We start from the raw sequence: 17431 nt of genomic DNA, 5'->3' as shown, positions 1-17431 counted from the left end.
AGGTGAGGGAAGATGAGATGAGAGCGCGCCAACAGAACGCTCGAGACACCCTGACAAGCACGTGAGAGCCAGCAGGGCCGGGAGGGCAGGGGCAGGGAGGGGGGCCACCTGCTGAAACAACGCTTCGCCAGCAAAGGTGGGAACGAGGCGGGGGCACGGGACGCCCTCCACCAATGACAACTTCGGTAAAAGAACCTAGACAGCCCAACAAGACCAACGGTGCCATCGTGTGAGCATGCTGAGGCTCGTGACCTGAGGTAGTAGTGACCCCTTGGGACCCAGCGGAAGGTAGTGGAGGAAGGTTGTCACTCATGGTTTCTGTTGATTCCTCCGGGGTGGTGACCTCCAAAGTTTGTCTTATACATCCTTTTAAATGTTTTCTTTCACCCGTTGCTCCCAGGAAGGTTAAGCGTCAACACACGTCTACAAGGCACAACATTGTACATATTATAGTTCATTTTGGCTACCTTGAGCCTCTTTGCCAGCATGTCCTGACTTGTCACTCCCCAGGGTCTGACACTCTCCTCAGCAGTCTGTAGTCCGTACTGCCCAGGCCGCAGGTGAACCTCCTTCGATCGGTCCTTCCTCCCACGTGCACCGTCTGAGTCAACCGGCAGCGCGTCACTGTAAGCACCACTGACGCAGGTGAGTCAGCGAGGTGAGTCAGTGAGCTTGGAGGAGAAAACACTCGGTCATGCTAAGATGCTGCAACATCCTGCTTGTGTTAAAAAAAAAAAAAATCCAACCTGACCTCTGTAGTCGAGCCACAGTGACAATGGTGGTGGCAGACAGGCAGAGGGCGAGAAGCTGCTGTTCACCATGCAGAAGTCAGCGGGAAGCAGTTGCGTGTGGCCCTGAGCAGGCGCCTCCCACTGAATCAACTTCTCTCTCTCTCTCTCTCTCTCTCTCTCTCTCTCTCTCTCTCTCTCTTGACTGTACTGGATCTTGCACATACCACTAGATGATAGGCAGAGATGACAGGGTGTGTCGATGATTTCTTTGCAACCCTAAGTGATAAAATGATGCAGGGAAGTCAGCTCGATCGTGGCTGAGTGACGGCGGTGACGTGAGAAGTGAGGGAGGGACAGGGACCGTGCCAGCCTCGCCGCAAAGACCATGAGACACGACATTCCCCCATCCACCTCCACCACCTTCCTGCTCCCGCTATCCCTGTTCTTGACGGCTCTGTCCTCTTCCCTGTTCTGTCCATTTCTATCTTGCTCTCCATCTATTGTTACCGTTGCTGTGCGTGGATGGTAGACTCGCTGTAGGAACAACTCAAGGACGCGTGACAGTCTTGAGAGGAGTCACGAGATTAACTTATCAGTCGTTCGAAGATGCATAAATCTAACAACGATGCAAGAATAACCTTTAAAGTTTGTATTCATCAAAGAACTTCTTCGGATTTCCTCGTACTCTCTTGCATACTTATTTATTTATTTTTTCCTATAGTATGCTAGTTTTCAGTAAGTTTTCTGGGCAGACATAATGTCGAGGCCAACTAGACGAAGCCAGAAATCAGACAGAAGGAAGCGAGTGCAAGATTACGACAAGCACATGAAGGAACGTTATATAACATGCTGGGAAATAATAAATATTGTTCAAGGCAGGCAAGATGATATTTACCGAGTTATCAAAACATCGATATATTTAGACCACTGCTTATAAAGGATTACGAGTTGACTATTATTAGGAGACAGCCAGTTAATTATTCCAGTAGGACACAAGCCTGTTGTTGACCGGTACTTAGAGCTAGGCGGATTCTTCCTTCCTCAGTAAATTATTGCACAAGGTTTCTCGGAAACTCACCAGAGGCGAGGACGCAACTTAAACAGAGGATATATTACAATTATTAAGCGACTTATGCTTCCCTCATTTTATCACTGTTGACGTACTTGCTGAGTAATTTGATGTAGTTGAACGTTCCCCGATAGATAACCCTGATTTCATCATTTAGAGACAAAAATTACTTTCGATGATCAAGTTTCTCTTACGTTTAGTCTTAAACCACATTTCGTCATGACCTGGCTTTGCGCATGCGTCCACGGCATTAGAAAGTCCTGGATAGTGCGCTAAAACACCACCAAAACTACTAACAAAGTCATGAAAACTATATAAAACAATACGGATCATTCATATATGAATGTCCGATACTCACTATAGAGACAGTTTCGGATTAGAATGTGAAATAAAGCATTCGCGAAAATAAGAGCGTGGCAAATGCAGGTGCGGGCGACGCATGCGCGGCGGGTCACGGTGTGCTGAGCCCTGTGTGCCTCCTAGCGCTGCCCTGCACATACACCCTTCCTCCCACGACTGATGCAAAGCCAATGCATCACCTTTGATAAAATTTGTACGACGCGCCTTCTTCTGTGTCCAGGAAGTGAATTGAAACATGAAATTTAAATACTGCGGCAACAACAACGCACAGGTGAGAGAGAGAGTGAGAGCTGAGAGTGTGATGGAAGGCCGAGCAATGGCTGAACATTCCCTGACCTCCTTATTTCACACTCTGGCACTCCACTATAGCGTCCCTAGTCCATGTAGGCCTATCGAAAGCTGGGTAGTTGTAGGAAAGTGCAGTGGGAGGTGGGGGCGGTGTGGGCGGGGTGTTGTGAGGGTAGTGGGCGGGGGAGGGACCAAACGGAGCGCTGAGATAGGCCTCCTCTAGTACATTCTTTGGTAATTTGGCTCCTTTAGTATGCCTATGGGTATCAGTAGTGAAAGATATGTGATATGGATGATATTTAGGCTCCTTCTGGTGTGTGGAGTGAGGGCAGGAGTGAGTGAGGAGGGTTCAGTGAGGCAGGAGTGGAGAGGCGAGGAGTGGCAGCCATAGTTAGGCGTTCTCAGCTGACACGCCACTTGATCCCTCGGAGAACTGTTATGTCTCCAGTTCTTCCTGCATAAGCCTCATCTTCCTGACTCCGTAGCGTGGTTCAGGCAGGGTCTTTGTAGTAATAACCTAGCCGGGGAGGTGGTGTGAGTGGTGAGGTGTGGGCTGGGGTCTGGTGAATTGTTGGGTGCACATCTCCTGTGGCCTTGGGGTGTCTAGTCTTTGTCTGGGTATTAACTTGGGTTTCCTAGGAGGTTTCGTATCTCTCCTGGCCTTCTTTCTGGCTCTCCTTGTCCCCCCATATGGTCCCGGGGATAGACCTGATAGCTTCACACCTGCCATGGTAGGTTTTGTAAGAAGGGCACTGTTGCTCCTTTTGTGTGGTGGTGCAAGAAGTAGCCTTGGATTCTCAGGGTCAGGGGATTGACCCTTATTACTTAGGGTGCTGGATTGTGTATGTACTCACTGGTCCTGCTTGGGTGAACTATTTCCATCCCAGGGATTATGGGAGTGTTATTCAGACATGCTCTGTGATGAAATATTAATTTGTGAGTGCAGGGGCATCATATATGTATTTTTCTTGTGCTTCTAGGGAAGTATTATATTATTTAATTGTACTGTTGTTGTAGGTACTGTAACTATATGTAACATATGTTGTGTCTTTCAAGAAATTTTGCTGCATTTGGTGTTTTCCTTTGTTAACTTAAAAGTAGATGTTTCATCTTTCAAGGTAGGCTGCAGTCTTGACTGAATACTGAATACCACCTGTATTAGCACCTGCTATAGAAGATAATATTGCAGAGAAAATTATTTTATGACCATAACTGTTGTGCTTATGTGTGTTATTGACCAAATGGACTTGAGTAAGAAGCAGAACAAAGTAATTGTGGTAATTATTAGAGCATATTCATTTTATGTGATTGCATCAGGTTATGCAACTTTAATTGTATATGTATATGAATATAGAGGGGAAATCAGCCTGGTCTGTTGTACATGGTGAAATTTAAAGATCTCTAATACTCAACACAAATCAAAGTGGGAGGGAAAGATTATTGATTTTTGTCTTTCATTGCAGCTGTCCAGTGGGCGAGGCTACACACTTATGGAGCTACTGAAGGGCTCTGGCGAATTCTGCAAGGCACAATATCACATCAAATAAGTGAAAAGAATAATTAGAAGCCTGCATCGTATGCCAATATATATGTGAATTATTTGTGTGTCAGTGTGTGAATAGTGGGAGACTGAACTTGGAATGGGGTAAAGTGAAGGCACGAAAGTGAGTGGGGTCCCCAGTGGCTGCGTTGTCTCTGTTACTGCGGCTGCTGCCACCACCACCATCACCACCATCATCGCCACCGCCACCACAGTCATCGTCACCATCCTCATCTCCATCACCATTACTGCCCTTCTCCTTTAGGGGCTTCCTGTCCCAAGTCCTGCAGGAGAGGACACAAGCCATCCTGGCAGTATTTTTTGGCAAAATCAAAATTGGAGATTATCGGCATTGGTGGAGGCTGGAGAGTTGCTCCCCTGCCCCATCCAACCCTGAAGCTGTATCCAGGCAGCCCCTTCCTTCACTAGCTCCATCCTCAGCAGGCTTTTTACCATTCAGTTTCTATCCATGAAGAGCCAAAGTGCGTGTGTTCCAGTTGAATGTATATAGCGTGATTGCAGAACGGTGTATAATATCTGATAACTGCCTTTTTTTATAAATACGAAGTACACATATAAAAGTATATAAATATATACATATATATATATTTGTAATTATCAAGATCTCACACAACCATACAAGTCAGTGAGACCTCTCTCCCCACTCTTGGTGGAAGGTGCCATCCTGCTCTGGGATTGCCACCACCTTCCTGCATCACTCAGTAGCAAGCAGTACTTCCAGACATCTCCAGAAGAAAGCATCTTGCCTCTCCATAATATCTGCAAGAGTCTACGCGTAACCCTTGTTCTTTTTTTTTCGTACGAGCGTTATGAGTGCAAACAGTGCAAACATGAGATCCAAGAGCATCCGACCCGCCCCCTCCGAGATTGAATACAAGAACATGCGCTTCCTTATCACCGATCGACCAACAGATGCCACTATGCAGTCGTACATTGAGGTGAGAACCATTGCATTTCTGTGCTTTAGTTTAATGAAATGTTGCTGATATACATTAAATTATGTTCTTTTCAGTTTATTTATTTATGCATGTATGTTTTCTTTGTTATGAATTTGCTATGTTATTTCCTTGTTTGTTTTGCTGGAGTTTCAATCTTCAGCTACTGCTGAATTAGGAGTAGCTACTTCAGAAGAATGTGAAATTTTTGCCACTCATCTAGATAATGTCCAGAATCCTTTGTTTTAAAATGTAGATGTAAAAGTTAATGTGGCTGAAAAGAAAGGTTTAAAGAAAGAATGAACTTGGAGTGAAACAAAACAAGACTGAAAACCAGACAGTAATGATGAAGTGGCTTGCATCTCCTTTGTTTCAGTCTTTGTTCTTGTACTGAACTATTGACATTGACCACAGATGATAAAGACATCTAGGAATGCACAAACCATGTCAAGTTTTATTGTGAGCAGAGTAAGGCAAGAGGCACTGCTGACAGTGCTAGAGGCAGCTCGTAGGTAGCCTGGCAGTGTAAGAATCGGCATATTCATCTCACAGCTAAGAGGACATGGATTTGCAACCCAGTGTGGGATGTGTCTGGTTCTCATAATATTATAAGTACAATAGGTGTCTGATTTGAGCTTCAACAACAGAGAGGCCTTTGTCCTGCTGTGGAGGTTAAGGGCCCATCACACTAGCACATTTTTTTTTTATCAACTTTTTTGTCAACTCTGAAAAATAATTTCTTGCTGTGCTCCATTACACACACACACTCCTAGCTGTTTGTCAACACTTTTGTTGATAGTAAAAATACATGGCTCCTAGCACTCATGGAGAATTGGGGTCCCAGGTTATCTGCAATAGCTGGGCCTGCAGTCTGTTGTTTTAAGTTGCCAGTTGTATTGTGTTACTAGGTAGAGTGAGGTTACTGCTATATTGGGCTGATTATTCACTTCTATACACCATTGTTTAATATTTCCATGTTAATGTTCTCAATCATGTTTTGCCACACGCTCAAGGCCAGTGATGAACACTTATACATTACAAAATAGGTATTGCCTCCCACCACCCATCTCTCTCTCTCTCTCTCTCTCTCTCTCTCTCTCTCTCTCTCTCTCTCTCTCTCTCTCTCTCTCTCTAAAATTTTTATTTTACTGTAGTCTCCCATAAAGGGTGTGTGTGTTTCGAGACAGCCAGACGTTACCCTACGGAACGAGCTCAGAGCTCATTATTTCCGATCTTCGGATGGGCCTGAGACCAGGCACACACCATACACTGGGACAACAAGGTCACAACTCCTCGATTTACATCCCGTACCTACTCACTGCTAGGTGAACAGGGGCTACACATGAAAGGAGACACACCCAAATATCTCCACCCGGCCGGGGAATCGAACCCCGGTCCTCTGGCTTGTGAAGCCAGCGCTCTAACCACTGAGCTACCGGGTGTGTGTGTGTGTGTGTGTGTGTGTGTGTTTGTTTGTGTTTGTGGTTACATAAATCTGCAAGCTTTCTTGCCCAACATGGCACTTTCCTTTCTTTTTCAACATGATAAGGGATGAACAAAAATGCATAACCAACAATTCATATACACTTAATCCTCGGCTATCGCGCCCAATTGGGGCCGAAATAGCCGCGCTATAGCCGAAAACGCGATAGCCGAATTGATCTTGGCGGGAAGGTGGTTTTGGCCAATGAGCGCTCAGATATTCCATTACGTTATGGTGGGGCGCGCGATAGCAGGCAACTGAGGTCACAATAATGAAATTTTAGCAGCTTTTCATGGGTGCGTGATAGCAATAAAACGCGATAGTGGAGGTCGCGATAGCCAAGGGTTGACTGTACTAATAGCAGCCCTTAGGGCCCAGCCAGTAACATATCTCGATTCTTCATGATTGCTGTTCCTCTGACATAGGCAAGCAATCTCTGTTTGAGGATGCAAACAGAAAAACATGATGGAATGAGGTAAAGGTTGAGAGAAAGGTAGACAGAAAATGTATTAGTGTGATGTTGCCTTTACTGGCTGATGGTGTCTGCCTGCTGGTGCCCACATATCACTTTTAAAAGCTATACCAGTGATGAAGGTTTCTTTAGGCGATTAGAGGGAAGCATAATATAGGATGGAAACAAATAGATATAATTTGCGTTATATAATTTTGGGAATAAGTTTCTTGTATTGATTGCATGGTAGAAGCAAGGAAACCGAGACTTTTATTGTTATCTAATTTATGCTGTGGGATTATTTCAGAGTTAATTTCCCTTCCTTCTATAACTTGCCCCGATATATCTCCAGACCCCTCACTCTGTTCCTTTGTTATGATTGTTGAAAATGCCTGTGTTGAGTTTAGATTTTTTGTCAGTAAGTGTATTTATACTATTCTCTTTATTTGCTTGTAGTCTAACCTAAAGTTACATGTTTCCAAGATCCATAAACTAAGAAACCATGGGTAGATGTCATTTTGAACTCTTATGCTTGTATCACCTGTGTATGCCTCTCCTCTCACAGGAACTGATGAAGCACGGGGTGCATGACGTGGTGCGGGTGTGCGAACCCACCTACAAGACTGACGAGCTCAAGAAGGCTGGAATTTCTGTGATGGATCTGGTGTTTGATGATGGAACATTCCCACCAGCAGAGGTGAGGCTGGCTTCATGGCTTCATCTTTTGTCTGTCCGTTTGTTCTTTAGAGATGTGGTAAACTCAATGGTAATTTTCCTTGTGAAGTTCATGATTAGAAATGGTAAATCCTTTATTTATTGGATTTCTTTTCTGGTTTTGACCATTCTGGAAAGAAGTACTAGATTGGACATAGTTATGTATTTCCCTTTGTGCCATCCACTAAATAAGAAAATCTTAATCTTTTAAGGTAAACATGCATTTGTGTGTGAGATGGATGATAATTTTTGTGATACACTTGTGTCCAGTAAGTTCATGAAGCAAGATTTAAAGTAGCATCAACACACAGGTGGTGGAGGAATGGCTGGGTCTTCTCCGTCGCCGCCACCGTGAGGAACCTGGCTGCACCATTGCTGTCCATTGTGTAGCAGGGCTGGGCCGGGCTCCTGTCCTGGTGGCTGTTGCTCTCATTGAGCTAGGACAACGCTATGAGGATGCTGTGGAGCTTATCAGACAGTAAGGCATTTTTGTAACTTTATACGGACATTTAACCCCTTTGTTACCGACCCGTCAACCTTATGTAAACAAGACGTTTCGCAGCCGAACTGACTGCCCACGCACTCCTCTGCATCGTCCGTGCGGTAGTCTTCAGCTTCTCACAAACACCCTGTTCACACTATATTATTTGTTTTTATGTTTTCTATCAGAGAAACCCCACAACATGTCATTTGAGTAAAAAAAAATATGCAGCACATGTGTTGGTCCAGAGACACAGAGCAGTAATCACATCTTTCCCCATGAATAACTGAAAACAGTCTAGATCACTCATAGCACTAGCTTCATGATGTAGAATAATACTAGGATGTACATCAGGAAAATCAGTGTTACTTATAGGTAGAGGGTTAGGTCTGGTGTCAGAGAATGGGTCTGAAAGAAGTGTGAATGAAATCTGTTTGTCTACCAGCAGCTGTGGGGGGTGAGGCAGGAAGGCTGCATAACAGGCCACTGCTGGCGGACAACGTCTCAATACTCTCGTCGTCGCCGCTGCTAGCATCACTCTACATCACTGATAGCTTCAGGATCAAACAAAGTATCATCACCTTCCATTGAGACATCAGACCCCTCAAATTCCCTTTTTGTTCCACCATCATATTCATCTTCACTGTCAGTTGTAGAGATATCCATAATTGTGAAGTAAATGCGCGTATGCTACCACAAAAAAACTTAAGGCAGCACTGAACAGAAGCTAGAGAATATCGCATTGTGGCACTCGACAAGCATGTGTTGCCATACGTAGGTCAGAAAATATGATGTATAAAAAAAATATAATATGATGATTGGTCTTCACAAATTACGTCACAGCACTGACAATAACTCATATGCCAAAGTTTATGAAGTTTCAAACTGTCCCACGAATGGCTGCAGCCTTATGTTTGTAAACACAGACACTTGCCACCACGTGGGTAGAAATAACCCAGAAACCGAGGCCTTGAGAGCCCTCAATACACACAGCTTATAACCATGGCATGTGCGTGTCACGGGGAGCACCCTCGGTTCCTGGCGCGTGAACTCAGCCGTGACACGCACGTGTCACAAAACACACATCCGGTACTGAAGGGGTTAAGATTAACAACTTTTTTACTTCTCATATTGGCTATTCCCATTAGGTATTTCCACAGTTCGTCATCCTTCTCTGATACACTCGGCATTCTGTGCCTTCTTCTATCACACCCACCACTTGCATGTATTCTCTGCATCCATAAATATCCTCTTTGTCTGTTCTTCCTCTTATGGGGTGAGTCCATATCCGGCATACTTCTCACATGTGCCTCTTTCCTTCTAATGTAGCTGAACCTTTTAAAATCTTGCCTCTTGCCTTGTTCCCAAACTAACGTGTGTGTGTTGTTGTTCTGATGTGTTTGTTCTTTATTTTGTCCCCATTCATCCCTCTTAAAAGCATAACCACAGCATTCTTTATTTTGCTTTCTCCGTCTACCATCTCTTGTTTTCGTTATTGGTACAACTTCCATACCATGTAGCATGGCTGTCCTCACTGCCATTCTGTACACCTTTCATTTTGTTCTTGCAGAAACCTTGGGGGGAGGTGTCACGCATCACATCTGTCACCATCTTCCAACCATTCCATCCAGCCCATACACACTTCCTGATTTCTCTAACATACTCTTCATTTCTCTGTAATGATGACCCAAAGTATCTAAAGTCATCAACTTTTGCCATTTTTATGTTTTGCAGCCTTATTGTTTCCTGGTCATCTATGTCCAGTTACAGGTACTCCCATCTTGGATTTTCTCACTCAGGGACTTAGGAGATCATCTCAGCAAAGGATCTAAGAATTTTTAAGAGATAAGCACAAGTCAGAGACAAACTCTTTGTTAATACACCCCTTACTCTCTGGTGTATATCTCCAGCTCAGCTTGCACTTCTTCCCTACAGCTAAAAAACTTACATTGTGCCAGCTGATTAGATACCTATCTAAGAATGTGGAATAGTTGTACTTCTACAATACGTAACTTTTGTTTTGTAATTTGCAGGAAGAGACGAGGAGCCATCAATGCCAAGCAGCTGGCCTACCTGGAGAAGTACCGTCCCAAGTCTCGACTCAGGCTAAAGAATGGCCACAAGACTGGTGCATGCTGCGTACAGTAAGGGCAAGGAGGAGAGCACACTGTTGTGGCACCTTGACATACATCACACTTTGTTGATGCCATGGTAATCCTTTTGTAGACTTGTTTTATTTTGTATTTGCATCGTTACTTTCATTCTATCAATCAGTTAAAGCTTTATTTACCTGTAAAGCTACTGCTGTCCAAACATTATACAGGATGCTGAGGTAAATGGAAACTGTCATTATTGTTTTTATTATTATTATTATTATTATTATTATTATTATTATTATTATTATTATTATCATCATCATCATAATGTATGGAAACTTGTGTATGAAATGCCATTAAGGGGAAGCTCAGTGTAAGGGAAGTGATGTAAAAAAATATATGGTTGGGGAAACTATAATCCAGATAGCATTGGCAATAGGGATGCATATCCTCCCTCTGTTTGTGAATAGGGATTATCTACTAATACAATTGTGTTTTGTTCTGATTTGTTGCTGCCCCTTTCTCTCAGTACTATAAAGAGATGAAAGAATATCATGGGGATGTTGCCACGAGTGAAGGATGTTACTGATGGTCATGTAGTCATTTGGGGAGGGGGGTGGTTCCCTGGAGTCCCTTCAGTCCACACCTGTGTGACCATCTTATTCCATGAATTTCAAAAGACAAAACTTTAAAGGAATGGCTGGATGTAACATCACAGCAAACCTCATGCCTCAAGATCCCTAAGCCTTAAGTGTAATGTCAGCAGCACATGTAGTCTGCAAGTGATGTGGAGTTGAGTGAGTTTATTGGGTTAGTCCAGTCGGGTTCGTTTCACTCAGACGTGCCAGATTGCCGAAAGCATATCTCACACTTGTAGACCTTTTTAATTGATTTGCAGAATGACTTCTGCTGATATTGCATAATGAGTAAAAGATGAAGTGGACAGTATTTAGGCAGACTGCAAATGAGTAATGGTTTGCATGGCAGGCCATCTTTTGTGTAATTCCCATGCATTTTAATGTGTATATTGTATGTGTGTTGTGTGTGTATGTATGTGCGTGTGTGTGTGCGTTTGCATTGGAGATCAATAATTTTATTGTAGTAATTATGCAGCATTCATGCTATGCCCTTTCTTTAGTGGTCTGAATATCTTGGGCATGCATAGGTAGACCTTTAGTTTCATTGATGAATCACAAATTTACACAAATTTAAAGACATGGGGATATCTTTAGTTTTGTAAAAGACTTACAAGTGGATGAAAGTAGTACTGTTAGGGAGACGAGTGTGAAAAATAGAAATTTGATGTAAGAGATGGACAAATTATGAGTGACGAGTTTTTCATTCCTAAACACGAAAAAAAAACTATTGTTCATGTATTATAGTTTTGTTGACTGATCTGATATTTCCTTCCAAATCCATGTTTTTTTTTTGTTTTTTTTACTTCATATTGCTTATGGTTTGGAAGCAAACATTATCAGATTTAATCCTTGCTTTGAATTTTAGCCTTTTTATATTTTACAGTGTCAAGCTCTGCAGTGAGCTGTGGACACAGAACAGTTATCCCTGAAGCATGTCTGTGACACTTCAGCAAGTGGTATTTTATAATTTCTTCATAGAATTTTGTTGTCATGGATTTTCATCCCATGATTTTTATTTATTTATTTTTTGTTTTTCTTCATAGATATCATAACCACCTCCCTTACAGGCCATCTTGCCATATTGTTATCCTGTAGTCTACAAATTTGTATGTGTAATGTTTTGCTTGCAATTTACATTTCACTGAAATGCCTGTTTTTGTTTATAAATGTCTTCAGTATTCAGCTTTTTACATTGAACCATCAAGAATATGAAAGTGTTAGTGTTAGTTCCTACATGGTGTAAATGTCTATAACCACTGATGACTTAAAACTGTGAAACTGTGCAGTGTTGCACTGATCTGGGAAAATTGTAAGGGATACTCGTCATTTGTTCTCAAACTCAAAAGGGCAAGTTTTCTTCGCCATAGAAACATACAGCAGCTTTTCTAATTTCTTTTAAAGTGCGGCTTCAATCTAGACTTAGCTTTACAAATTGGGTAACAGTGGCAATCTTCATCATAACCGTTTGTCGTGTCAGAATTGTATTATTTTTTTTATTTATTAATTATTATTATTATTTTTTTTTTTTTTTTTTTTTTTCTATTTTTTATTTATTTTACTTTTTTTTTTTTCATGACAATATGTAGATAGATTCATAGAGTGGCATTCATCAAAATGTGGTCATTAGTGGGCATGGCTTAGTGTTTGCAGCTCTGTGGTGATCTGTTCATAGGGTTTCATTCATGTGTTCGAAATTCACCGTGAATAAGATCCACTCTGAACATTAAAGTTGGAACCACTGAGAATAAGCCGAGGGTAGCTTATTCTGCCTCTGCTATGAGGATGAATCTATCATGGCTGTGACTATTGGCCATGTATTGCTAGCCACTAACATCCTTTCCTTCTCCCTAAGGATGTATGGAATGTCTGCCCGTGTAAAAGTTATGAGTGTTATTTAGTATTTTCTTAATGTCTACAGTCAAACCTTGTTTTTTCTAGCCTCAGGGAATAAGGATAGAAATAGGAAAGTCAGTGAAGGCTTTGTGAAGAAGGATAGGAAAATAAACTAAGATCTTGTCTGGCATTATACTGGGTTGAATTAACAAGGTCTGAGTGTTTTCAGTTATGCCAGGGTTGGAGGTGAGCCACCACAGACTAAGCTTACTGCACAAAGATAAAACCATGGCACGAGGCATTCCAGTATGCCAAGAACAGTTTTACTTTGTATTAGTCCCGACTCTACAGTAATTGGAGGCAAACGTTTTTTAAACACTAGATTTTCAGCTATATTTTCAAGCCATCAAGACATTTTGTAGTAGAATGTACCCACTTGTGTTCCTTTAGACATTTCTCCATCAGATTAGAGACAGAGGTAAAAGTTATGTATCATTTAATGCCACCAGGTTGAAAAACTTTGTAAGCTGCTGTATATGGATTCATTGAAGGTTTTAATGTGGAGACACAAGTTGGCCAACTCTGGTAAGCTTCCTTGACTTGGCACTTGGTGAGTGCCATATTATTGTGTGGGGTTCCCAGGGAAGGTCCCAGAGTTGTGTGGAGGAGGTACATTATGCAGCACTGCATCTAGTATGGATATGGTGCCTTTTTATTTGAAATTTTATGCTGTCAGATAGAATGAATTATATGGATTATGCACTTCTATGAATCAATTAGAAATGTTTTTAGCATTTTCACCCAAAAATATAATTGCTTATATGTATGTTTATTTGATAGTGTGTTGAGTTTATATACTATTTAACCCAGACTTGGATGAATGTGTTGAATTCATGAAAATTTCAGCTATGAAAATTAATGACCTCAGCATTTTGGTCTCAGTGTGTATTGTAAGATCTAGTGTCTTGTGTATTTTGAATTGCAAAGTCTTCACTTTTTCTAAACTTTGATGCAAGACTGGACAAGATGGCTCCTCTACTATATATTTTTTCAAGGCTTTTTCTTCACTCTGAGATAGTAGTCTTGGCTTTCAGATTACTTGTTCAGAGAAAACTGGATTGAATGCTGCCCTCATGTTTGCTGGAAGAACTTGAGATGAAATTTAAGCAGTAGCTTGAGTTCATTTTGTGTGGCTGGAACATGAGGGTGTTAGTGAGTCAAGGATCCCAGTCTTGACCTGTCCATCAGTGTGAAGTAGGCCACAGAAATATGCATCATTAATTCACTTTCAAGAATTACCAGAGGAGAGCTCACCATCAATAATATTTCCTTTTGAGTCCAGTTTACTATTGTTATTATTAATTATTATTATTATTATTATTACTGTTGTCATTTTTTATTTATTTATAATTTTTTCCTAAGATTCTAGTATTAAAGCTGTGGTGCCTAGTTTTATTTAAAGGCCTGCCTTGCATTATAATCATGTACTCGACTATACTTACAAGCAGTTTTATTTTAAATTATAATGTAACTGACTGTGTATTTGCCCCTATGCTATTTTATTAAATTTTGTTGACAAGATCATGGCTATCTGACCTTGATGTTAGACGCAGGAAAGATATTTTTCTAAACGGTAAAATAACTTTCAGTCCCCACTCATGCCAGGTCTCATGCTGATCTTGTTTTATCTTAATTTGCCTTCTTGCAACCTGCTCCCCTCCACCTCTCCTCCCCCCTGAGACAGTCTCCTGGTTAAGTTACAGAGTGTGGCCACGGTAAAGTGTGGTGGCCAGCTCTCGCATCACTGTATTACATTGTTGGCCCTCGCGCTGTAGATGCGCTAGGTGACCCAAGTGTTGTTGCGTGAGGGTCCTGGTGGCGCTGCTGTGGCATAATCTGTAAAGCCCTTGTGGAGCTGGCCAGGCCACACACAGCCTTTGTAAGTGTCTGTATTTTTGGCTGACGATAGCAGTGTGAACTTGTTCATAATAAAAGTAATGGTTTTTTGTTAGGTGATTCATTATCCTGTTTTGTCACAATTTTTATGGTTACTGCAGTACAGTGCCAGTGAATATTTTTACAAGTTTTGGATTACAGGTTGAAAAGTATTACAGGGGGTGCATGTGTATGTTTCTCACAGGGTTTGTGTACTGCAACATTGTCACCAGAAGACCGGTAATAATCCATGGAGAAGGATACACTGGGTAGAACTTGTGAAGCTTAATTTCTTGTACAAGTGAGAGAGATACAAGTCCAACACTGTTTCTGCTCTTACTATTCTTACTGACTTGCTGTTCTAACTTTGCTCCATCCTGATCTCTTACTGACTGACTTGCTGGCTCAGTGCCTCTTTATATAATATATGTTACATCTACATAATCCTACTGTATTACAGAATCCCCTCAATCATCTAAGTCATAACATAAGAGCCACAGCACCACAATACATGAATGTAACATTGTCATACTGAACAGTGTTGCCCAGCCTCCCACCCACCACAGGACCCAGGCTAGCCCGGCACCCCAGGGAGACCTGAGATACTGTATATCTAGATTCTAGAGTAAACATTTCCCAGTACAACACTATCTCTCCTTCGAAGTGTGTCACCACGACACACCAATAAAACTCTCTCTCTCTCTCTCTCTCTCTCTCTCTCTCTCTTGATGCACACAGACCTAGATGCATCTTTATTCAATAGAAAATAGCTAATTTTGTCTGTCTGTGTGTGTGTATATATATATATATATATATATATATATATATATATATATATATATATATATATATATATATATATATATATATATATATATATATATATATATATATATATATATATATATATATATATATATATATATATATATATATATATATATATATATATATATATATATATATATATATATATATATTATATCGGGTCAAATTACCGTAGCTATATTCTGTTGAATGAAGGCGTATCTAGACCTGTGTGTATCAAGAATATGGACCCAGGCCTATGATTAATTGTTCACATATAAATAAAAACGTAAAACTGAACTGTGAGTGCCAGATGTGTCACCAGAAAGAAACATTGCCGGGGTAGACCGGCTCCTCTGTCCCTCCGTTAGCTACGCCATTGAACAGAATAAAAAAAATAATAATAATGAATAAATAAAATAATAATGAAAATAAAAGAAAAAAATTCCATACTACGGTATGGAGAAATTAGGTACTACTTCTAATGGTAGTAGTAGTAGTAGTAGTCTAGTAGTAGTAAACCATATGGATTTTTTTCTTTTTTTGTTATGGTCTATTGCGCCTGTAAGTATACTTGAAAATATTACAAGAAGCTATTGTTATTTTAACTTATTATTCTTTTATGGTGAAAAACAACACACACACACACACGCTCGACTCACAATCGAGAGGGCCGGGTTCGAATCCCGGCGCGGCGAGGCAAATGGGCAAGCAAGCCTCTTAATGTGTAGCCCCTGTTCACCTAGCAGTAAATAGGTACGGGATGTAACTCGAGGGGTTGTGGCCTCGCTTTCCCGGTGTGTGGAGTGTGTTGTGGTCTCAGTCCTACCCAAAGATCGGTCTATGAACTCTGAGTTCGCTCCGTAATGGGGAAGACTGGCTGAGTGACCAGCAAGTGACCGGGGTGAATTACACACACACACACACACACACACACACGGCCCGGTAGCTCAGTGGTTAGAGCGCTGGCTTCACAAGCCAGATGACCGGGGTTCGATTCCCCGGCCGGGTGGAGATATTTGGGTGTGTCTCTTTTCACGTGTAGCCCCTGTTCACCTAGCAGTGAGTAGGTACGGGATGTAAATCGAGGAGTTGTGACCTTGTTGTCCCGGTGTGTGGTGTGTGCCTGGTCTCAGAGACCTATCCCAAGATCGGAAATAATGAGCTCTGAGCTCGCTCCGTAGGGTAACGTCTGGCTGTCTCGTCAGAGACTGCAGCAGATCAAACAGTGAACACACACACACACTCCGCGTAGTGTGGGCAGGAACCGTAAACACAAGAATTCAAGGAACCGGTTCCTTGGGCGGGCGGAACCGTCGAAACCGGTTCCGAAACCGGTTCCGCGTGGAATCGGTAGATAGCGGCTGGTGAATACCGAATAATTAACAGCAGAACTGCCAGCGCGCTGCTTGATAAATACCAGGTGGTGGTTCCGAGACTCTAGTATTCATCAGCCCGCGGAATCGGTTCCGGAATCGTTTTCTCGGGGAATCAGTAGATCACGGCTAGTGAATACCAGAGTCTGCATCTCCAGCGCATTGCTTGATGGTTACCAGGGAAGAGTGTGTTGTACCAAGGATTCATCTAGATTACAGGCTGAGATTATTTTAGAATACAAAGTACTGAGTCCCGGTCCTAAGAGACTTTTAATCTGTGATGGATACTGAATGACAGTGAATGTAAATGGATGCACGGTTTAGCTAAAGATATACTCTTATCTCACACAGGATTCCTTTGATAATATACATGATTGAGCTTTCCTATTTCGCTTCGATGCCATTGTCTTAGTAGATTTGAATGTGATAAATATTTTTTTCTAATACCGCAAATTTAGGTATTATCTCCATAAAATATATAGACCTTTAACACAATGTTCTAGAAAAATTCCTTGGTGCCTGAAAAAAAACCCCGTTATGATTCGATAGAAAAAAAAACAAAACATTGTATAATCCGCAAATAATGAATTATGTGTACAGGCAAATTATGCTTTTTTTTTTCATTTAATCATGAGAATGACGGTCGTGGGTCCCACTCTCAGTTCGGCAGGCT

General features: G+C 41.7%; 1 protein-coding gene across 4 annotated transcripts; it reads left to right on the top strand.

Annotated features, from left to right (window-relative positions):
* The first annotated feature begins 207 nt into the window (after nt 1–207).
* On the top strand, nt 208–14647 carry LOC123512925 (protein tyrosine phosphatase type IVA 2-like). 4 transcript variants are annotated; one of them, XR_006677216.1, is made up of 6 exons: nt 2250–2431; nt 3912–4947; nt 7444–7575; nt 7904–8070; nt 10107–10284; nt 11691–14647. XR_006677216.1 is itself a non-coding variant. In XM_045269596.1 (5 exons), the coding sequence occupies exons 2-5, from the start codon at nt 4819–4821 to the stop codon at nt 10219–10221; spliced, it is 543 nt and encodes a 180-aa protein (XP_045125531.1). In that variant the 5' UTR covers nt 208–645; nt 3912–4818; the 3' UTR covers nt 10222–14647. The 4 variants fall into 4 exon arrangements, 3 of the variants coding, with proteins under 3 accessions (XP_045125531.1, XP_045125530.1, XP_045125532.1); XM_045269596.1 differs by lacking the exon at nt 2250–2431 and adding an exon at nt 208–645 and having other exon boundaries at nt 10107–14647; XM_045269595.1 differs by having other exon boundaries at nt 2167–2431; nt 10107–14647.
* Nucleotides 14648–17431: the final 2784 nt, after the last annotated feature.

This window comes from Portunus trituberculatus, chromosome 35 (genome assembly GCF_017591435.1).
Source record: "Portunus trituberculatus isolate SZX2019 chromosome 35, ASM1759143v1, whole genome shotgun sequence".
In the NCBI taxonomy this organism is placed as follows: Eukaryota; Metazoa; Arthropoda; class Malacostraca; order Decapoda; family Portunidae; genus Portunus; species Portunus trituberculatus.
The sequence above is the reverse complement of the archived record's forward strand: the minus strand, read 5'-3'. Positions and strand labels throughout refer to the sequence as shown.